General features: G+C 42.1%; 1 protein-coding gene across 4 annotated transcripts in view; it reads right to left on the reverse strand.

The window, feature by feature from the left end:
- The window catches only part of ABCC4 (ATP binding cassette subfamily C member 4 (PEL blood group)), a 245202-nt gene that overhangs the window by 128057 nt on the left and 98965 nt on the right, over positions 1-18180 (reverse strand). For all 4 annotated transcript variants that reach the window (XM_019737179.2, XM_074329431.1, XM_074329430.1 and 1 more), the window contains 4 exons: positions 17791-17982; positions 9585-9679; positions 9262-9348; positions 3271-3367 (listed from right to left, as the gene is read on the reverse strand). In XM_019737179.2, the coding sequence (XP_019592738.2) occupies positions 3271-3367; positions 9262-9348; positions 9585-9679; positions 17791-17982 (471 nt within the window). The remainder of the gene's footprint in view (positions 1-3270; positions 3368-9261; positions 9349-9584; positions 9680-17790; positions 17983-18180) is intronic.

Here is an 18180-nt window from a genome sequence, read left to right on the forward strand (position 1 = left end):
AATTGACCTCCAATTATGATTTTCACAAGGAACATTATCCTTAGGTCTGAAATGCTGGCTGACTAATCTAGTTCAATTTCACTGGACGCAGAACTGAGCATTCCGTTCTCTGCCAAACCCTATGTTAGGTGCTGGGAGAATACAAAAGAAATGTGTAATCATATATTAAAAATGGAGATCATTGACATAACTACTACGGTCATGTAAGGAAGTAAAAAGTATAGACGTTGGTGGGAATATCAGTAGTTTTTTTAGACAACATGAAAATTGAGATGAGTCTCATGTAACAAGCAGAATTTAAAAGGGAGTCAATTGGGAAGGATATTCTGGGGGTGGGGGGAGACTTAAAATTGACACGGAGGTATGCTCATGCACTTCTGTGTAGGTAAAAGTCACTCATCACATCTTTCTGACCATTGTCATATATCATGTGCACCAATGGGACAACTTGTGTAGGAACTAGCCCTGCATACATAGAACCCATCAGCTGCTTCTTCATGGTCTTTATTCTAAAACTGCCCGCAAAACTCAGAAAGTTCCCAACTCAAAATTCAATATTCCGTGTGTTGAAGTAACTAAACAAGGAGGTCATTAGACAGGGGCGGCTCTAATGCCTTGGTAGCCTATGCAAGGAAACCAAAACCTAAGCCAGAGTCAATGCACTCAAATCTGAGAAGATGAAACTTAAGAATACCCACGAGCACCCAACCCAACCAGGCTTTCCCAAATCAGGCAACCACTGAGGTGATAGCCAATCAAATAATTTTTCTTTTTAATGTATGTGACACCTCATTTCATAGTTTCCCCTCCTTACCAAGTTATATAAAATAATGTGCAGATGTTTTCACTATTTTCTTACCCTATGAAACGAGACTCAGCCTATTTACTCAGTGGTAAACATAGTATTAGGCAAAATCCCAGGATGCAAAACAAATCAAAGGGCAGCCCTGGTTACGGCGGGTCAGGAGGAAGGGGGCCCAAGCCCACTGTACCCCTCTCATCCCACCCCCACAGGGGGTCCACTAAGTAAAACCCAATGAAGCTGTTGGGAACCATTTGATACTACTATTGAATTAGAAAATTATTCATGATATATTGTGTCTTGTTCCACTTGGGAGGCAAAATTCATACACCTCATTTAATGAAATTACCGCTTTCCAGTTAAGTATCTGTAAAATGCACAAGAAAATGACTACGGTGTAGAGATAGCAGTTTTATTCAGCAGCCAAGCAAGAATTATCCCAAGAAGGGAAGAGGAGGCAGCCAAGCCCTCTCTGCTGTTAGAGGGGGACCAAACAAACAGTAAGGATGAATCATAACTCATCCATGGGTGCTCACCAGTGGACAAATGGTTGTTTTGATAGTACTAAAATCGGGGGTGATATCCTCAAAAGCAATAAGGGGACCCCCAAAACATCTAGGGCCTGGCTCAACAGGTTATTCTCCTGCCTGCTGATTCTGTACTCATCACACTGCCAGCACTGGGGTCCTGGGACACTAGTCTCACCCCTCTGCACACGAACCTAATTGTCCCCAAGTTTAAGGACTCTGAGCTCCCTAACCCCAGAGGAGAAGGGAAGCATCAACATATGAAGTGCTTTTACAGAGGTAGCGACTCTGCCTTTTTATAATCTTTTATAGGGCAGAAATTCAATTGGTGAAGTTAGGCATTTGACCGAGGGCCTATTGCAACTGACAAGGGTTAATGATGGAGGTACTGAGACACAGAGGCAAACAAGCCCAGGAGAGATGCAAGCAACCACTAAGCCTTAGAAATCCTCGCTAACCTCCAGCCCTGCAACCACACTAGCTGTTGTGGGGTGAATGGTAGCCCCCGCCAAGAAATATGGTCAACTCCTGGACATGGTACCTGTGAATGTGACCTTGTATGGAAATAGGGTCTTTGCAGATGTAATCAAGTTAAGATGAAGTCATATTGGAGTAAGGTGGGCCCTAAATCCAATGACTGGTGTCCTTATAAAGATCAGAGACTCATACAGACACAGGGACAATGCCATGTGACAATGGAGGCAGAGATGGAAGTGTAGCAGCTACAAGCCAAGGAACACGAAGGATTGCTGGAGAACACCAGAAGCTTGGAAGAGGCCAGGAAGAACCCTCCCCTAGAACCTTCAGTGACAGCATGGCCCTATCACCACCTTGATTTTGAACTTGTAGCCTCCACAATAATGAGAATATATTTCTGTAGTTTTAAGCCACCCAGTTTGTGGTACTTTGTTATGGCAGCTCTAGAAACTGATGCAACACTAGCCTAAGCCCTTACTTCTGTCTCCTGAACTTTAGTAAAACTTCTCATTGTTTCTGCTATGGCCCCTCCAATGACCATCAAGAGGGATCTTTTAAAATCACGCACCAGATCACATCACTCCTGTGCTCTGGACCATCCAGTGGTTTCCATCCTACTTCGGGTGCCGCTGGGCACCAGGCTCAGCCCATCGCCCTCCGTGCTCCCCCTGCTCACCCTGCCTCAGCCACACTGGCCTTACTGCTATCCCTGCAACGTGCCAGGTCAGCTCCTTCCTCAGCACGCTGCCACTGGACCCCTGCCAGTGCCCCTGCCCCAGGTTACTGCACGGCCAGCGTCTTCATGTCACTCAGGTCATGTGAGGCATCACCTCCTCAGGGAGGAAGGCATTTCAGCTCCCACCCCTCTATCCATTTCGTCACATCTATTCCCATAAGGATGGAAGCCCCATGATGGCAGGGACTTGTCTTACAGCTGCATAGGCTCTCACATATCAGGCATGCAAAAAGCCCTGTGCAATGAGACTAGCAACAGTGGGTGTCCCTGAGCAGGGGTGCATGGCTGTCCAATCATGCTCCTGTAATTAATGCAAGACACTCGTTAGGGAAACCCCACATGACAATCCAACGGATACAAGCATGTCTTTGTAGCTCTAATTTCCAAATAACACTTTGGCTTAAGTCATGGAACAGGAAAACAAAAGGTTCTAAATAAAGTAGCATAATTATCCTTAACAATTTCACTAGAATAGTTTTAATTTAGTAACTCTGAGGGAGCAATTTTATATACAGTAGGGTACGGGCCTTAGGATGCAATAGTAACATTGCTACATGTCTTTGTATTCTTCCTCAAAGGATGGATAGCAGCTCTGAGAAGAAAGGAATGGAAAGCTGAGGAGGAAGAGGGAGTTTACAACTAACGCAAGGAGAGTGACCTGCCAGGAGGCCTTGCCTTCAACACACCTGAGAGCTAGCAAGCTCCATACACTTCTAGAAATTACTTACATCTTTCAATATCAGAATCTGAGTGGCAGCTTTTAGGTACTGCAACTGATGAGTCACTAAGATTGTGATCTTCTCATGCAAGGTTTGACAAATACACCTATAAATGTAAGAGGTACAGTATGCAAAAACACATTAATGGGGGGCTCCAAATTGAAAAACGTACATCTTGCAAACATAAGGAGACAAAGACAACACAGTAGTCAAAGATCTGTAGTTTAAATACCAGTATAAATACAAATTAAATACAAATGTAAATCAATGAAGCTGACGAGGTCCTCAAATTCACCGGCAGCAAACTTGAGTCTAGCTCTGCTAAGAAATTCTAGAAGGTAGTCTAAGGCACGAGGTAGCGACTACTAAGTTTGTTGTGTAAACTCAGCTTAACAATTATTTATATATTTCACATTGAAAAACAATTGAGCAATGCTGACATTTCAAAGCCTGACTGAACTGAAATATCAATTATTTTATCGCTGTGTAGGAATGGGAGAAGAAGGGAGCTATGTCATATAAAAATGTGTACATATTTCTTAGACAGTTTCATAGGTGATTATCATTTATGATGTACATATTAAGCAAAAGAGAAAAAAGTCTTAGATTCTCAGTAACCTTTGCCAGAGTGCATTTTTAGACGTTTCTTCCTAAATACGATTAGACAGAAAATAAATACGAGTGCAGCCTCGATCAGTCCCAACCAGGAAGCACATCTTGTTTCATTAGGACTGAAAACCTGCAGAACATGGAGAACAGAACCCAAATGGCCAAAATCAGTGGAAATCACCCAGTGGCTCAAAGGAAACGCCAATTCTCTTAGGGAAGACCCATCTTATTATTCAACCTTAGAGGGTTTTTGTTGCTGTTGCTTGTTTTGTTTTTTTACTGTAACTCCTCAAAGTACTCCTACATATTAAATGCAGACCCCTAGAAAACCAGCCGCAGCTGCAACCCACAATGGTCTGCAACCCCTCCAGGTCAATGAGTAGCTGGTACCGGGCCCCAGAGACCACAGGCAGGGCTCCGCGTATACACTCTGGTCGCCTGAGTCTCACACTGAGCACATCTCAGGAACATGGCCACAACTCAACCTGCTGAGGTGGGTGAGATCAAGAGTTGTGGAGACCCTCGGACTGGAGTTCAAATCTATGCCCTGCTCTGCCTCTTACTAGCCCAATAACGTCAGGTAGCTACTAAACCTCTTTGAACCTCAGCTTCTTCAACTCAAAATAAGGCTAATGTCAACTCATAGGCATGTTTTAAGAAATAAAAGCACTAATCCATTTGGTAAATGTTAGCTCCATTCTCTACTCTTCCTGCAACCCATAAAAAGCCATATGTTTTGCAGTCAGGATAGAAAAGCCTAAGGGGACACCTTTGAGACTGGGCCCACGGCCAAAAGCAAGACCCCAGGAGGTAGATGCACATACTATCACATCGCTCTTTAAGTCTAAAAGGATTACGTTTTCCCTTTAGACTTCATACCGAAGTTTCTTGACTAAGTAAATTAAACCCCTCGTCAGGCATAGTATAAAAAGCTTTTAATGGAATTGTTTCTCCTTAATTCAAAATGACCTGCCATTAATCCCTGAAGACACATTTTAATCCAATCTGAGGGGTTGTTATGTCCAAGATGGGCCAACTCAAAAGTTTGAAAATATTTTCTTCCTAACATTCCATCACAGATAAGGTAATATAATTTCAATGATATTACCAGTTGATGGCTTTTAACTTTTCCTAAGTTATGCTTTTCATCAAAATCTCCAGGAAAATACTCTATTTTCCAAATTTTTAAGAGTAAAATTTTCCTTTCCAAGGCAGGCCATAAGAAAATGATTGATTCCGCAACAAGTTGTTTAACTTATCCTATATAAGACCTGTGTTAAGAGGTATCACATACCATGGTGGAGGTGATACAGAGAAGACAGCCACAACCTTCATATTCATTCAATCAACAAACATTTGTTGAGGTGCCAGGCACTGTTCTAAGGACACATCCACTGGTCAAGAAAACAGGCAATACTCTGCATCGTGCAGAGGGAGACACACTAAACGAATACAGAGAATGTACTACAGGGTCGTGACATGTGCTGAGGAAAAAGCAAGGTGAGGATTGCTATCTCAGGTGGAGGTGACACGTGAGCCAGGAAACATCCCTGGAAGAAGGCATAGCAGGTGCAGAGGTTCTGAGACAGAAACATGTTGTGCAAAACACCTTCATGAATTCACAATTTAGTGGGGGGTGGGGGACGTGTAATGATGAAGTACAACCCATCAAGGGCTGTGGGAAGACAAGAAGGTGCACATTTCCCCCTGGAGAGACAAGGAGGGAAGGTGGTGGCGATGTCCCTCATCTTTCCTCTTTGCCCTGGCACATTGTCCCCTGGCTCTAGGACAGAAGGAACAATATCTGTACAGAGAGACAGATATGTGAAAGGGCTTGCCTCATTCAGGGCACTACACAAAAGCCGGCATGGCTGGAATACGTACTGAGGCTGTGCAAGGAAGTGTTGGAAAGGAGAATCGGGGCCGAATGCAAAGCACCTTGTTTGCCATTTCAGGACTTTGAGCTGCATCCTGAACTTGAAGGGGGCTCTGTGAAGGCCTGAGCAGGAAGGGCGAACTGAGATGGCAGCAGTGTGGAAGGTCTGATTAGGACAAACCCAAAGAACTAATTGCACAGGAGTCTGGGGTCTGGTGACATGGGGCTTTCTAAACTACAGCAGGGATCCATGGCTGGAAACAGATTCCACTGACATTAATTAATCTAAGGGCCCCTACCCTTCTTTACGTGATAGAATCCACTTAACGTTTACAACATACAGTTGTAAAACTCACAAACCTTAATAACCTTGGATATATATTCACGACTGAAGTAAACTGTTAATAGCAAGTAAAAGTGTACTTCATTCACTTTTAATACAAAACACTTCGCATTACTAAGCTTCAACACAACCTCCATCTTTCATAGTATATTGTTCAATCCAATTTTCTAACTCGTTGAGAACATTCTCCAGTTGCTGCTGAGCGATTTCCTAAATTGCATTCGTGCTTCCTGCCCTAAGTTTCCCTAAAGAACGTGGTTCTGATTAGCAAACAACAGTTTTAACAAGCTTGCTTCTATCAAGTGTATATCCAAAGTCATTAAACCCGAAAGGTGCGAGAGGACTTTATAAACACCTGTGTTCGAAGAAGAACTTGGGAGAGCCTTTGTGATAAGCACACTGATACTTGGCAATTAAAAATCCTCCTCTTTCCTCCTACTAGTGACATAAATGCAATAACCAGCCGAAACTGTTCTTGGAGCGGTAGGTTACTTGTGCAGACTCACAAAAGACGGAATGACAGATGTGTGGGGGGTTCAAGGTTAAGCGTTGGGACCAGGGAGGCTGAGCTGAGCTACTCACAATGCCAGAGGACAGGGGAGTGGGGAATCTCTGTGTGGGCGCTAGCACCCGTCACTGAACTCAGGACAGCCTACCGGGCACTTCTCTGCCTCGGGAAAATTCATCACGTCACAATCAGGATGGGGTGGGAAAGAGAGGTCAGATCATACAACGGGAGGTCATGCCAAGTGTCAGCTGGCCCTACTCTCTGCATTCTCAAAGATTCCTTGCACTGTGCACTTTTTTTTTTATTGTGATAAAATTTATGTCAAACAAAATTGACTACCATTTTAACCATCACCACCATCCATCTCCAGACCTTTCCATCCCCCTCATACAGAAGCACATTGTACATACACACTCTGGTGGACTGATTTTAGGGGACCCACCCCGTGACCCATGCTTAGTGGATGACCTCAAATCCCGGCTCAGGGCTGCCTCTCACTGTCTCACTCTCACCCAGTTGACTGTTCGAATCGCCTTACTGCGTTATTTAGGACCTGTTATGAATGAATGGTGCCCCCCACCCAATTTACATGTTGATATCTTAAGGAGCTCTACCTTAAAATTTGGTGATCGGGCCTTTAAAGATGTAATTAAGTTGAAGTGAGGCCATTAGGGTGGCCCTAATCCAATCTGACTGGTGTCCTTAGAAGGAGAGCAGAGTAGGACATAAGAAGAAAGACACCAGGGGTGCAGGTGAACAGAAAGACCCCATGAGCGCAGAGCAGGAAGACAGCCATCTACAAACTAAGGAGAGAGGCCTTAGGAGAAACCAAACCTGGGGACATGTTGGTCTTGGACCTCCAGCCTCCAGACTGTGGGAAAATAAGTGTGTCGTTTAATTAAGCCATCCAATCTGTGGTACTCGATTATGGCTGCCTGCTATAGACTGAATGTTTGTGTTCCCTCCCAAAATTCACACGGTTAAAATCTAATCCCCAACGTGATGGCATTTGGAGTTGGAACCTTTGGGAGGTGATTAGGTCATGAGAGTGGAGCCCTCAGGAACGGGATCTGTGCCCTTAGAAAGACCTCCTCAGAGAGCTGCCTTTTCCCTTCTACCACGTGCGGAACAGAGAGAGGAACCAGGAAGCATGTTGTCACCAGACTTCGAATCTGCCTTGATTTAGACTTCCCAGCCTCCAGAACTGAGAGAAATAAATTTGTTACTTATAAGCCACCCAGTCTCTGGTATTGTTATAGCAGCCTAAACAGACACAGCTCTGGCAAATCACACGGGACCTCACAGCAAGCCTTTCCAAGTAGCTTTCCTTCTGCAGTACAACCTGCATCTTCTACTAGAGAATGTGCCTACGGTTCTTTCCCACGACCTGCTTCTCCCCACCTCCATACCTTTGCTTCTACTGTTCCCTTTCAGCAAAGGAACTGAATCCTATTCTCAGCCTCCACACACCCTTCCCAGACTGCAGGACCACAGGGCACTTCCTGCCAGGAAGCTTTCCAGTCTAAGCTGAATGCCGAGAGCTGCCACTTCCACTCCCATTTAGCATGTGTTATCCTTTATCAAAAGCCCTTTAAGCCCTGAGTAAACTCTTCCCGTGTGTTAGTCTTGACCAACTCCATGTAGAGACAAATTCTTTAGGGCCCGAAACAAGAGCTAAACTTCTTGATCTCCCTTCTTCTGTCCAGTATAGGTCCTTACCCTCTCAGGCTTACTGTCCTCCTCTATAAACTAAGACGTTTTGCACAATAACATTTGTAAGAGCATCTACCTCAGTGCGCACAGCTGTACTTCAATAGGAGCAACTGAAAGGGCTCACTGGCTTTAATAAGGTATAAAATACAGCAAGGTAACCGTAGGGTAGACGTGGAGGCTATTTTAGCAAAAGTAAGGTCACGACAGTTAGAAAAGGACAGCCCAGACTACATAGGAAGCGTCAGTCAGTGCACAGTAGGTTACAGTATACACAGAAAATAGATTCAGACTGTTCTAGTTCAAAAGCTCAGTGGCTCAGCAAAAGCCAAAGAAAACAAATGCCAGAAACAAAGTGAGAGGGTGGAGTTAAGCCAGACTCTAGATACCTAGTTTCAAATTCAAGTTAACCCTACATTTATGGGTCTGACTTATTAATTCTAGGAAGAATCCAGGAAGCAGTATCAAATGATTGAAGCCATATTCTGCTAGAGAACAAATCATTCTTAAATTCTGAACTTTACTAAGTATTTCCAACCTACAGAATAATAAGCATAAACCAACAAGGTCTTTCCAGGGAAGATCTGTATTGGTAATGAAACTGCTTCTACCATGCCACAAATGATGAAGGAAAAGAACTGACAACCAAGTATCAGGGTACTGACCCACGTGTAGATTTAAAAACTGTACATCATCTTTCTTATTCCTAGAGTCCGGATCCATCAATTGTGTCTTGGTTATCAACTGCAACTTGGGGCAGGGGACTTGGAAAATGTGCCACTAATTTCTCAACTCCCTAAATTTCTCTAAAATGGATTGTCTGTGGAAGCGAGGGAGGGGAAAGAGGGACATCAAAGCAGAACGAGCTCAATCTTCTGAGGCACAAAGCCTTTCCTAAGCCCAAGCCCTGGGTTCCTGGAAAGCAGAAATGGCATAAAACATGAGCAAACTCACTGTTGGAACAAGTGCTTGCCAACTTCTGCATCCACAGCACTGAGAGGGTCGTCCAAAAGGTAGATGTCTGCATCCTGATATACTGCTCTAGAAAACACATGGCGATATCAGACAGACGAAAGCTTCACGCTCCCTGGATCTCATCTCTGAATTATGACAGCGTTCAACAACTCACGTGATGGTCATTCCAAGAGCCAATGGAATAATCCAAGACTAGTGCTTTACACAGCGCCCACACACAGAGTAAGTGGGGTCAGCATGTAAATCACACCTATACGCAGCCTAAGAGGCATGTGCAGAATGGCAACTAAAATGCAATGTACCTTGCGAGGTTGACCCGAGCTTTCTGCCCTCCACTCAGCGTGCTTCCCCGATCTCCTATCACAGTTAGATCTCCATCCTCAAAAAGCTGCAAATCCTACATGGAGATAGAAAAAAAGACTGAAAATGTGTTCTACTGTCACCCTAAAACTTTTAAGCATTAGTTCTTCATACACATATTTGATCACCAGCAATGGATACATTTCATAGTGACTAAATTGTAACCTTGAACCTCTCATGGATTTTGTTTTCACCCTGTGGTTTTTCACAGCATTTATGCATTTAACCATTTTAAGAGATGTTTATTGAACATTGACCTTGTCAGGCATTGTTCTAGGCACAATGATTTCAGTGAAACATAGTCTCTAGAGTTTCTGTGGTGGGAGGCTGACAATATGAAAACTGAACATGAGCACAAGTACTAAGCACTAAGAAAAAAGGGGTCAGCTTAGGGGGATAGAGTGAAGGAGGAAAAGTCCATCTTATATGAAGGTCAGGAAGGGCTCTAATCAGAGGGCGTTTAAGCAGAAAGATACCTGTTGGAAGGGGGAGTATGCCTGCACAGATCTGCAGAAAAAGTGTTCCATGTGGAAGAATGAGCAAGTGCAAAGGCCATGGGACAAATATACCCACAAGGTGTTGGGAGGCTAGCGAAGAAGCCAGTACAGCTGGAGCCGAGTGAGTAAAGAATGTGGGGATGGGGAGAGACATAAGCAGGAGGGGCCCTGGTTTCACTCCAAGTGAAACGGGAAGGGGGCAGAGGGGGAGATTGACATTATCCAGCTTAGGTTTTTAAGAAATCACTCCTGTCTCTTTGTGGAAAAGAGATGGTAAAGGGGCAGGGAAAAGGCAGAATACCAGTTAGAAGGCTACCACAATAATCCAGGCAAAAGATGACAGCAGCAGGGACCAAAGTAGGAGCAGTGGGAATGAAGAGCAGTTGTCACCATCTGGACAAATTTCAAAGGTAGAGCCTATAAGACCTGCTGCTGGGATGGGTGTGGGTTGAGGGAATCGGAGGACGGCATTGTTTGGGGCATGAAAACAGGGGAAGAACAGGGTCACCATTTACTGAGTGAAGGAAGACAATGGATACAGATTTAGGGGATAAAAATCAAAATTTTGGTTATGGGCAAGCTGAGATGACTACTGGTGATGTCAAGTTGCAGCTGGATATGCATGTCTGAAGGTCTGTGCTGGAGACACAAATGTGAGTGCTGGTGACACACACACGGCTTGTAAAGGCACAGAACTGATTCCTTCAAGGAATAAGTGTGTCGTAACTAGCCATTCTGTGATCTCGGTCTCAGCTTCCTACCTTCAGACAAGGGATGATCACTTCACCGTGATATTTAAGACATAGGGCTAGAGCAACAGGCAGGATCTGTACCCGAAATAAGAGGGGAAAGAGCAGTCTGGGCAGGAGAAACCAAAGAAAAACCAGTGTATTTGAGGTACTCTGAGCAGGTCAGTTGAAGTAATTAAGGCTTGTCCCATGCGAGCCAGGAAAAACTCAAAGTTAAGAAGGATAAGAAGTTCTGATTTGAGGATCTGGGAATCTATCAAAAGTTACATTTGACTATTATTTAAGAAATAAATGGAAGAACCATAGTACCTAGAAAGGAAAAAAAAAGATGACAAGAACATGTCCAAAATGACAAGATAATAATCAAGTAAGTTACACATTACTATATTAGAAATCTTTACTTAAAGGGGACCACATATACGATGATGGAAGGAGAACTGACTCTGGGTGGTGAACACACAATGGGACTTACAGATGATGTAATACAGAACTGTACCCCTGAAAGCTATGTAACTTTACTAACAACTGTCACTCCAATAAACTTAAAAATACAAAAAAAGAAATCTTTATTTAGATTGTCTATATCACTAAACAGATCCTAGCATGGATAAGCAGAGTTTGGGAGTTCTTTCTCTACTAAACTTTTCAAGCGTCAACCAAGGATACACGGCAATACTTTTCTGCAAATGAAGCCCTCATGTCTACTTTGGCAAATTTGGAAAAGAAAGCAAATGACACCTTGGGATCCCCATGATAAACAAGTCCTTTGATCTCCCTGAGTCTCATTCTCCTCTTCTACAAAATGTGCTGGAGAAACAAGAATTACTAAACTCAAGGATGCCGTGAGAATCAAGAGTAATGTCTGAACACGCTCTAGAATGGAAAAAGGACATGAAAAATTAACGTGCATGAATTTGCAATAGCCAATTTTGCTATTGGTGACTGGTGTATTCTTTTGATCAAACCAACACTGGGATCCCACTCCCATTCTGACTCAGTGGGAGTCACAATATGCAAAGCACACCACCAAAGGAAAAGAGGAAGGGAGTCTCTCCATCATAACCCATTCCCTGACAGCCCACAAAGACACACAGGCACACGGCGTGCCCTGCATACTCAAAGCTTAACAGGGCTGCATCAAAAGAAAGTCAGCAATGGCTCTATCGTGAAAGTTCATTATTATTTCGTGTCATTTGTTTGTTGAGCTCAGAAGTTAGTACCACCTCTTGCTTTTTTGGTTTTCATAAAAAGCAATAAGCCATTTTAAGATAGGTTCCCAAACTCCAGGGAACACACATACACACACATACACACACACACACTTGACTTGGTCTCCAGTTCACTGTTGACAGTCCTTCTGCTTAGTTTTTATGCCTTGATTTTATGTGTTTTGTTCCGTTTCAAAAATCGCACCACACTGTATGTAGCTCAGCAATCTTAGCCATTTTCTAGAAAAGGCACTTAAAACCTACTCGTGCATTTAGCACAGTTAGGAAATTAAGAAATGGGCTCTCGCTCCAAGTCTGGTAGAAGGACTTCAAGTGTGTTTTGTTGACTCTGCAAACTATTTATAGACAAGCTTCAGATGGGAAAAACTTTTCAAAGGATTTGAAGAAACACCCAAGTCAGATTAATTTCCTAACCATAATTTTCTGATTTGGTTAGCAGGAAAAGCCTGAGTTGAGCATATATTACAATTCCTCCCAATAGCAGGAGGATATTATTACCTTGATAGCATTGATAAATTCTAGTTTAATATTTTCGCACATGGATCAGTTGAATTTACAAATCCCTTCGGGGTGCCCACAAGCTTATAATTTCTTCTCATATTTACCACATTCCTGTCAACTGGGATATTTTCTTTTCAGACTGCTTTAACAACGAGAATAATTACTGTTATATAGAAGTTAAACTAATTATTTCATCTCCAATAGCTCTCACTGAAAATCACACACACAAACCACAGGAAAACCAGGAAATGGCTATACGAGTTTGATGCCATCAGGCCAGAAACATATCAAGTGCCCTTCAGTGATGCTAGAAACTTACAGTAGAAATATCATTGAACAACAGACTGCTGAAATAGTGAGGGCCAGACGTGAGGCCCTGGCAATGGAGGGCTGGATTCCAGAGTCTTAACAGCAGGAATCCCGTGAGCGTCTGTTCATAGCTTTTCCTCCACTTGGAACTGCCCTTCCTGTCATGGCCTGTCAATAGCCTACCTATCTTTGCAGGTTCCAGCTCAAACACTCTCTTCCATGAAACCATCCCTGAGTTTCCCCAGTCAGAAGTCATCTCTCTGTCTACTGGGTTCCTGAGGCTTTGTTTATAGTTCTCGTGAAGGACCCATCTTATTCTGCTTCATAATGTGTATGCATGCACACGGCTTCTCTCCCCAGTAGTCAGCTCCTGGGGTAAGATCTATGCACCCAGCACTGTTCTGGATGCCTTATATTGGTCATCTCTACTTCTCCAAGCAAGCTGCCCAGAGCACACTTGGGCCTCTGTGTCCATGGGCTTCTCATCTAAAGATTCAACCAACCCTGGATGGGAAACAGAATTTTCCAAACGTGGTTGGGAAGCGCCAATGCAGAGAACTGACTATATGCTTGTTCTACGCCATTTTATGTAAGGGACTTGAGCATCCATGGATTTTGGTATCTGAGGGGTACCCTGGAACCAATCCCCCATAGATACTAAGGGACGACTATAATAGACCCATTTCACAGATGAGGAAACTGAAACTAAGTGAGATTACGAGCACATACATGGTCTGAGGACTGTTAAATAGAATGGCTGAAATCTATACCAAACTCACCTCAATTCATAGGCTTTTACTCTCTCTTTCACATCATGCTGCCCCCAGTAGTTACTGAAAAATTACATTTGAAATGAAGGTGACGGAAGTAATTCTAGATTTGAAAGTCGCTATACCTAGACATAGAAGTATCAATAAACTAACTCTCCATATTTACATTAGCTTCATGTATCCCTTTTCTAGTCATGATTTCTTATTTTCTATTATGTCATGGGTGAGTGATATAGTTATCCCAATTCAGAGATGAAAAACTAAAGATATAACAATAGTCATTCTCATTGTTAAAGCAATCTGAAAAGAAAATGTCCAAGTTGGCAGGAATATGGTAAATATGAGAAGAAATTATAAGCTTGTGGGCACCCGAAAAGGGTTTGTAAATTTAAGTGATTTATGTGGGAAAATACTAGAATTTATCAATGCTATACCTTTGAACACGTATTGCCCAAAATTTAAAAAGTCTTCACGTGGTAAAAGATAACGTGCAGACAAATGTTATATAACATATTGCTTATGGTAACACATATTTCTTGTTGATTTATGTAATGTACTATGTGTACAGCACCTATGTGAAAAAATAAGTTACATATTCAAATACCTTCTTTCTAACATGTCACATTTTATGGATGTGATTTTACCCCAAAATTGGCTGCTCTTACAATTAAGAGCTATTTTAAACATTATTCTAACATGTATAGAGTGCTTCTTATGTCCCTAGCAATCAGACACTTTAAAATCATTACTGCATTTCACCCTCAAAATAACCTTATGAGACAGACTGTGTTATTATCCCCACTTTACAGGTAAAGAAACTGAGGTTTTGTAAAGTCCAGACAATTAGCCAAAATCACACACCTAATAGAGAAACTGAGACTCAACCCCAGAGCTGTCTGACTCCAGGGCCCTGGAGTTCAAACACCATCCCTACAGTGCCTGACATTGTTACGTTGTTTCCTAAGGTTTGTACCATAACGTACTACAGTGTCACTCTGAATACCAGTATGTCATTAACCTAAATCAATGTTGTTAGATATGATTACTTTTTATGTCCCTATTTTATTATAGAAATGTTTTCAGCTCAATGAACTTAAAAGTTTACTTCAATCAGATCTAGTATAATACATCTAGTTGTTATTAATATATGTAATATAAGAAATGTTCTGTTCTTTTTCCTCCAGAATTTGGGGGAGGGGGAGGGCCTAAGGAGAAATCTTTATTTATGTATATGTATAGATGTATGGTTGCATATATTTTGAGAAAAGGGCTATAATAGTAATAATAGCTGCCATTTACTAAAAACCTGGGATGTTTGCATTTTACAGGCATTATCTGTAGTCTTTACAAAAATCCCATACCTCCTCCATTTAATAAGAAAAGAATCTGAGACAAACACCTAGAGTAACTCTGTAGGACTGTTTCTCCAAAGGCCAAGCCTTTGCTACTACTTAAGCAGTCTCTGTTATCTACAGGCTAAATAATTCCAGAATGCCCCAATTATCTATGGCCATCTTATGCCCACCCTCTGACACATGGATTCCAAAAGGAGATAAGCAAAGGACCTCATAACTCATGAAGTGATTCCCTGGTGTCTCAAAAACCTTGCGACTCCCTGCTAACCAGAGTCATAGATGGCATTTCAGAACAGCAGCAAAACCTCTTGGAAACCTTCTGATCCAATATTCTCATTTTGTGGCAGAAACGTCAGAGGCCATGCAGGTAACAGGACAGGTCCAAAGTGACAGTGGGCAAGTGACGAAGCTCTTTACTACTTCTCCACCCTGGATCTCCGTTCCGGCCAAGGCCCTGACTCCACTTCCCCACGTCATGCAGCAGAACAAGATTATAGTCCATGTTTATAGGTGAACTCATGTACAGAAAAATCAGTGTGCACCCCAACACTGCCGGGGCCCCCTGTGCCACACCGACACCGAAGGTGGGCGAAGCCTCAGAACATTGCCCCCATTACTGGTCCAGTCATCTCACAGGGCTCTGGCAAAGGCACCGGTCCCTGGGGAAAATGCTGACTGGCAGCCACTGTCCCAACACCTGCTTTTGTCCAGAGATGTTCAAATGTAAGGGAGTAGAAAATTCAGGGCTGAGCTATCCTGTTTCCCCGAAAATAAGACCTAGCCAGACAATCAACTCTAATGCGTCTTTTGGAGCAAAAATTAATATAAGCCCGGGTATTATATTATATTATACTATATTATATTATATAAGACCCGGTCTTATAGTAAAATAACACCGAGTCTTATATTATATTATAGTAAAATAAGACCGGGTCTTATATTAATTGTTGCTCCAAAAGACCCAGTAGAGCTAATTGTCCGGCTAGGTCTTATTTTCGGGGAAACACGGTATCACCAGAAAGGCAAGGTCTGCTACTGGCCCAGGTCTTTGGAGTCTGATCTGGGCATCAGCCAGGACTTGAACATAAGGTAAAGAGGAAATGCCTCAGATCTGTTCATTCCACATCCCACATTCCACCTTCATGTACCACCCAATTTTTAAAATAGGTCTTCCTTATAAACTGTCTCAATTGAGAAGCAGTGAGGCACCATGCAAAAGCATCATCCAGAAACGGATCTGAACCTGAGCTGCAAATGTTTAGGTGAGTTGTTTCATCTCTCTAAGCCCCAGTTTTATCAACTATAAAAGGAGGATAGAACATCGAAGACACTGGTCAAGAATAAAAGCTCAAAACCTTTGTGTGTGTGCATGTGTGTGTGTAAGAGAGAAATAATTAGCACGTGGACTCTGAATAAATAGGAGTTATTATTATTACTGCGTTACATTTTTTTCCTTCTTTTCTTATACAGTATATATACTATTTAATAAAAATCTAGCTTGTAACTGTTAACTTGATGTCATTTCTAAAAACACATAACCTCTTATTAACAATAACCCAGGAAAAAAAAAATAAAAGCCCACTAAACAAGCAATTATGTTTTGTTCACAACCTCACAAAATGCTACTCACCTGATTCCGTCTATGATGTTCAAGCCATTGTTCAGGCAAAATTACTATTTCCTCACAAAGCTGCTTTGGAGCCTTGCACATAACACCTCTGAATGCCTGTCCCAGCCTTTCCCACACAGCATAAAAGAACAGTCGGATGTGCAGACTGCACTGAACACACCCCAGGGAGAGCCCTTTAACGCTATTATCCACTGATTGTTATAACCCAGTGAGAGTAACAGTGTTTATCAGTATCGGTTAAGTTCAGTTTTCATCATTCATTCACTAGTTTTACTTAAATTTCAATGTACAATTAAACATTTCATCCTGTCATTTTGTGCGAAGCTCAATGTTATTTCTGAAAACAACCTTTCCCCTAGTGAAATGATGCAGTATTAAAAAGAAATCTAAAACATTCCATTTTCTTTAAATAATAAATTACAAGTCAAAAACAAAGTGGCAAGGAAAACCACAGAACAAAGAAACTTAGAAGATGAACCAACCGAGTGCAAAGTGCAGACCTTATTTGGAGTCTAATTTAAGCCAGTGGATAAGATTTCTTGGTGAGATAATCAATGAAATATAAACACTGACTAGTACATTGACGATATTAAGGAATTTTGGTCATTTTTCAGGTGTCATAACGTGGTGTTTTTTCAAAGGCTTCCTTATATTTTAGAAATAGCCAATGAAATATTTACAGATGAACTAATGAGGTTTAGGATCTGCTTCAGAATATTTGGGATGGGGATGGGACTAGCTGAGAGCAGCAGCAGAGAGGAAACGGGGCTAGGTACATGTGGGTTCATTACACTATTCTGTCTACTTTGGCAAACTTCTACAATTGTCTATTTAAAAAAAGGTTAAAAGTGAATAAAAACTTCACAAAATAAAACAAAACACAAAGGTAAAGGAAAGCATTCTGCAAATGCCATCATCACATCAGAATTAAAACAGTGTATATGTAGGCACATGTGTATTTACACAGAAGACAAGTTTAAAGGACTAAAGAGTATTCAATCATCTTTCACGTTGAAAAATAAAACTTTTAACGAATCTTGTCGTTTAAACCAACACTATTATTATTATTTGAAATTCGAGTGTATGCAACTTAAAAGTCATCACTCACCTTTTTCAAAGCACAAGCCTTTATCACTTGTTCATATCGTTCCTTTTCATATTTCTTCCCAAATAAAATATTACTCCTCACAGTTCCTGAAAACACCCAGGGCTGCTGAGAAACATAGGCGATTCTTCCATGCGCACTGACCAGGCCCTGGCTCGGGGGCAGTTCCCTCAGCACAGCACTTAAAAGTGATGACTGAAACAGATCGCAAACAAACGTGTGTAGGCAACACGCAGGACAGAACAAGCCACTGCCTTTCCCGGGCCTGTGGTTTGATAAACGTTATAGCCCTTTCGTTTCAAATAGGATAAAGTACAGTCCTGGAAATTGTAATTAAAAAACTGAAAAATAACCTCATTGGTCATTGTAAACTAATGGTTGATAAAGAATCGT

The sequence above is a fragment of the Rhinolophus sinicus genome, linkage group LG04, assembly GCF_036562045.2.
Source record: "Rhinolophus sinicus isolate RSC01 linkage group LG04, ASM3656204v1, whole genome shotgun sequence".
Classification (NCBI taxonomy): Eukaryota; Metazoa; Chordata; class Mammalia; order Chiroptera; family Rhinolophidae; genus Rhinolophus; species Rhinolophus sinicus.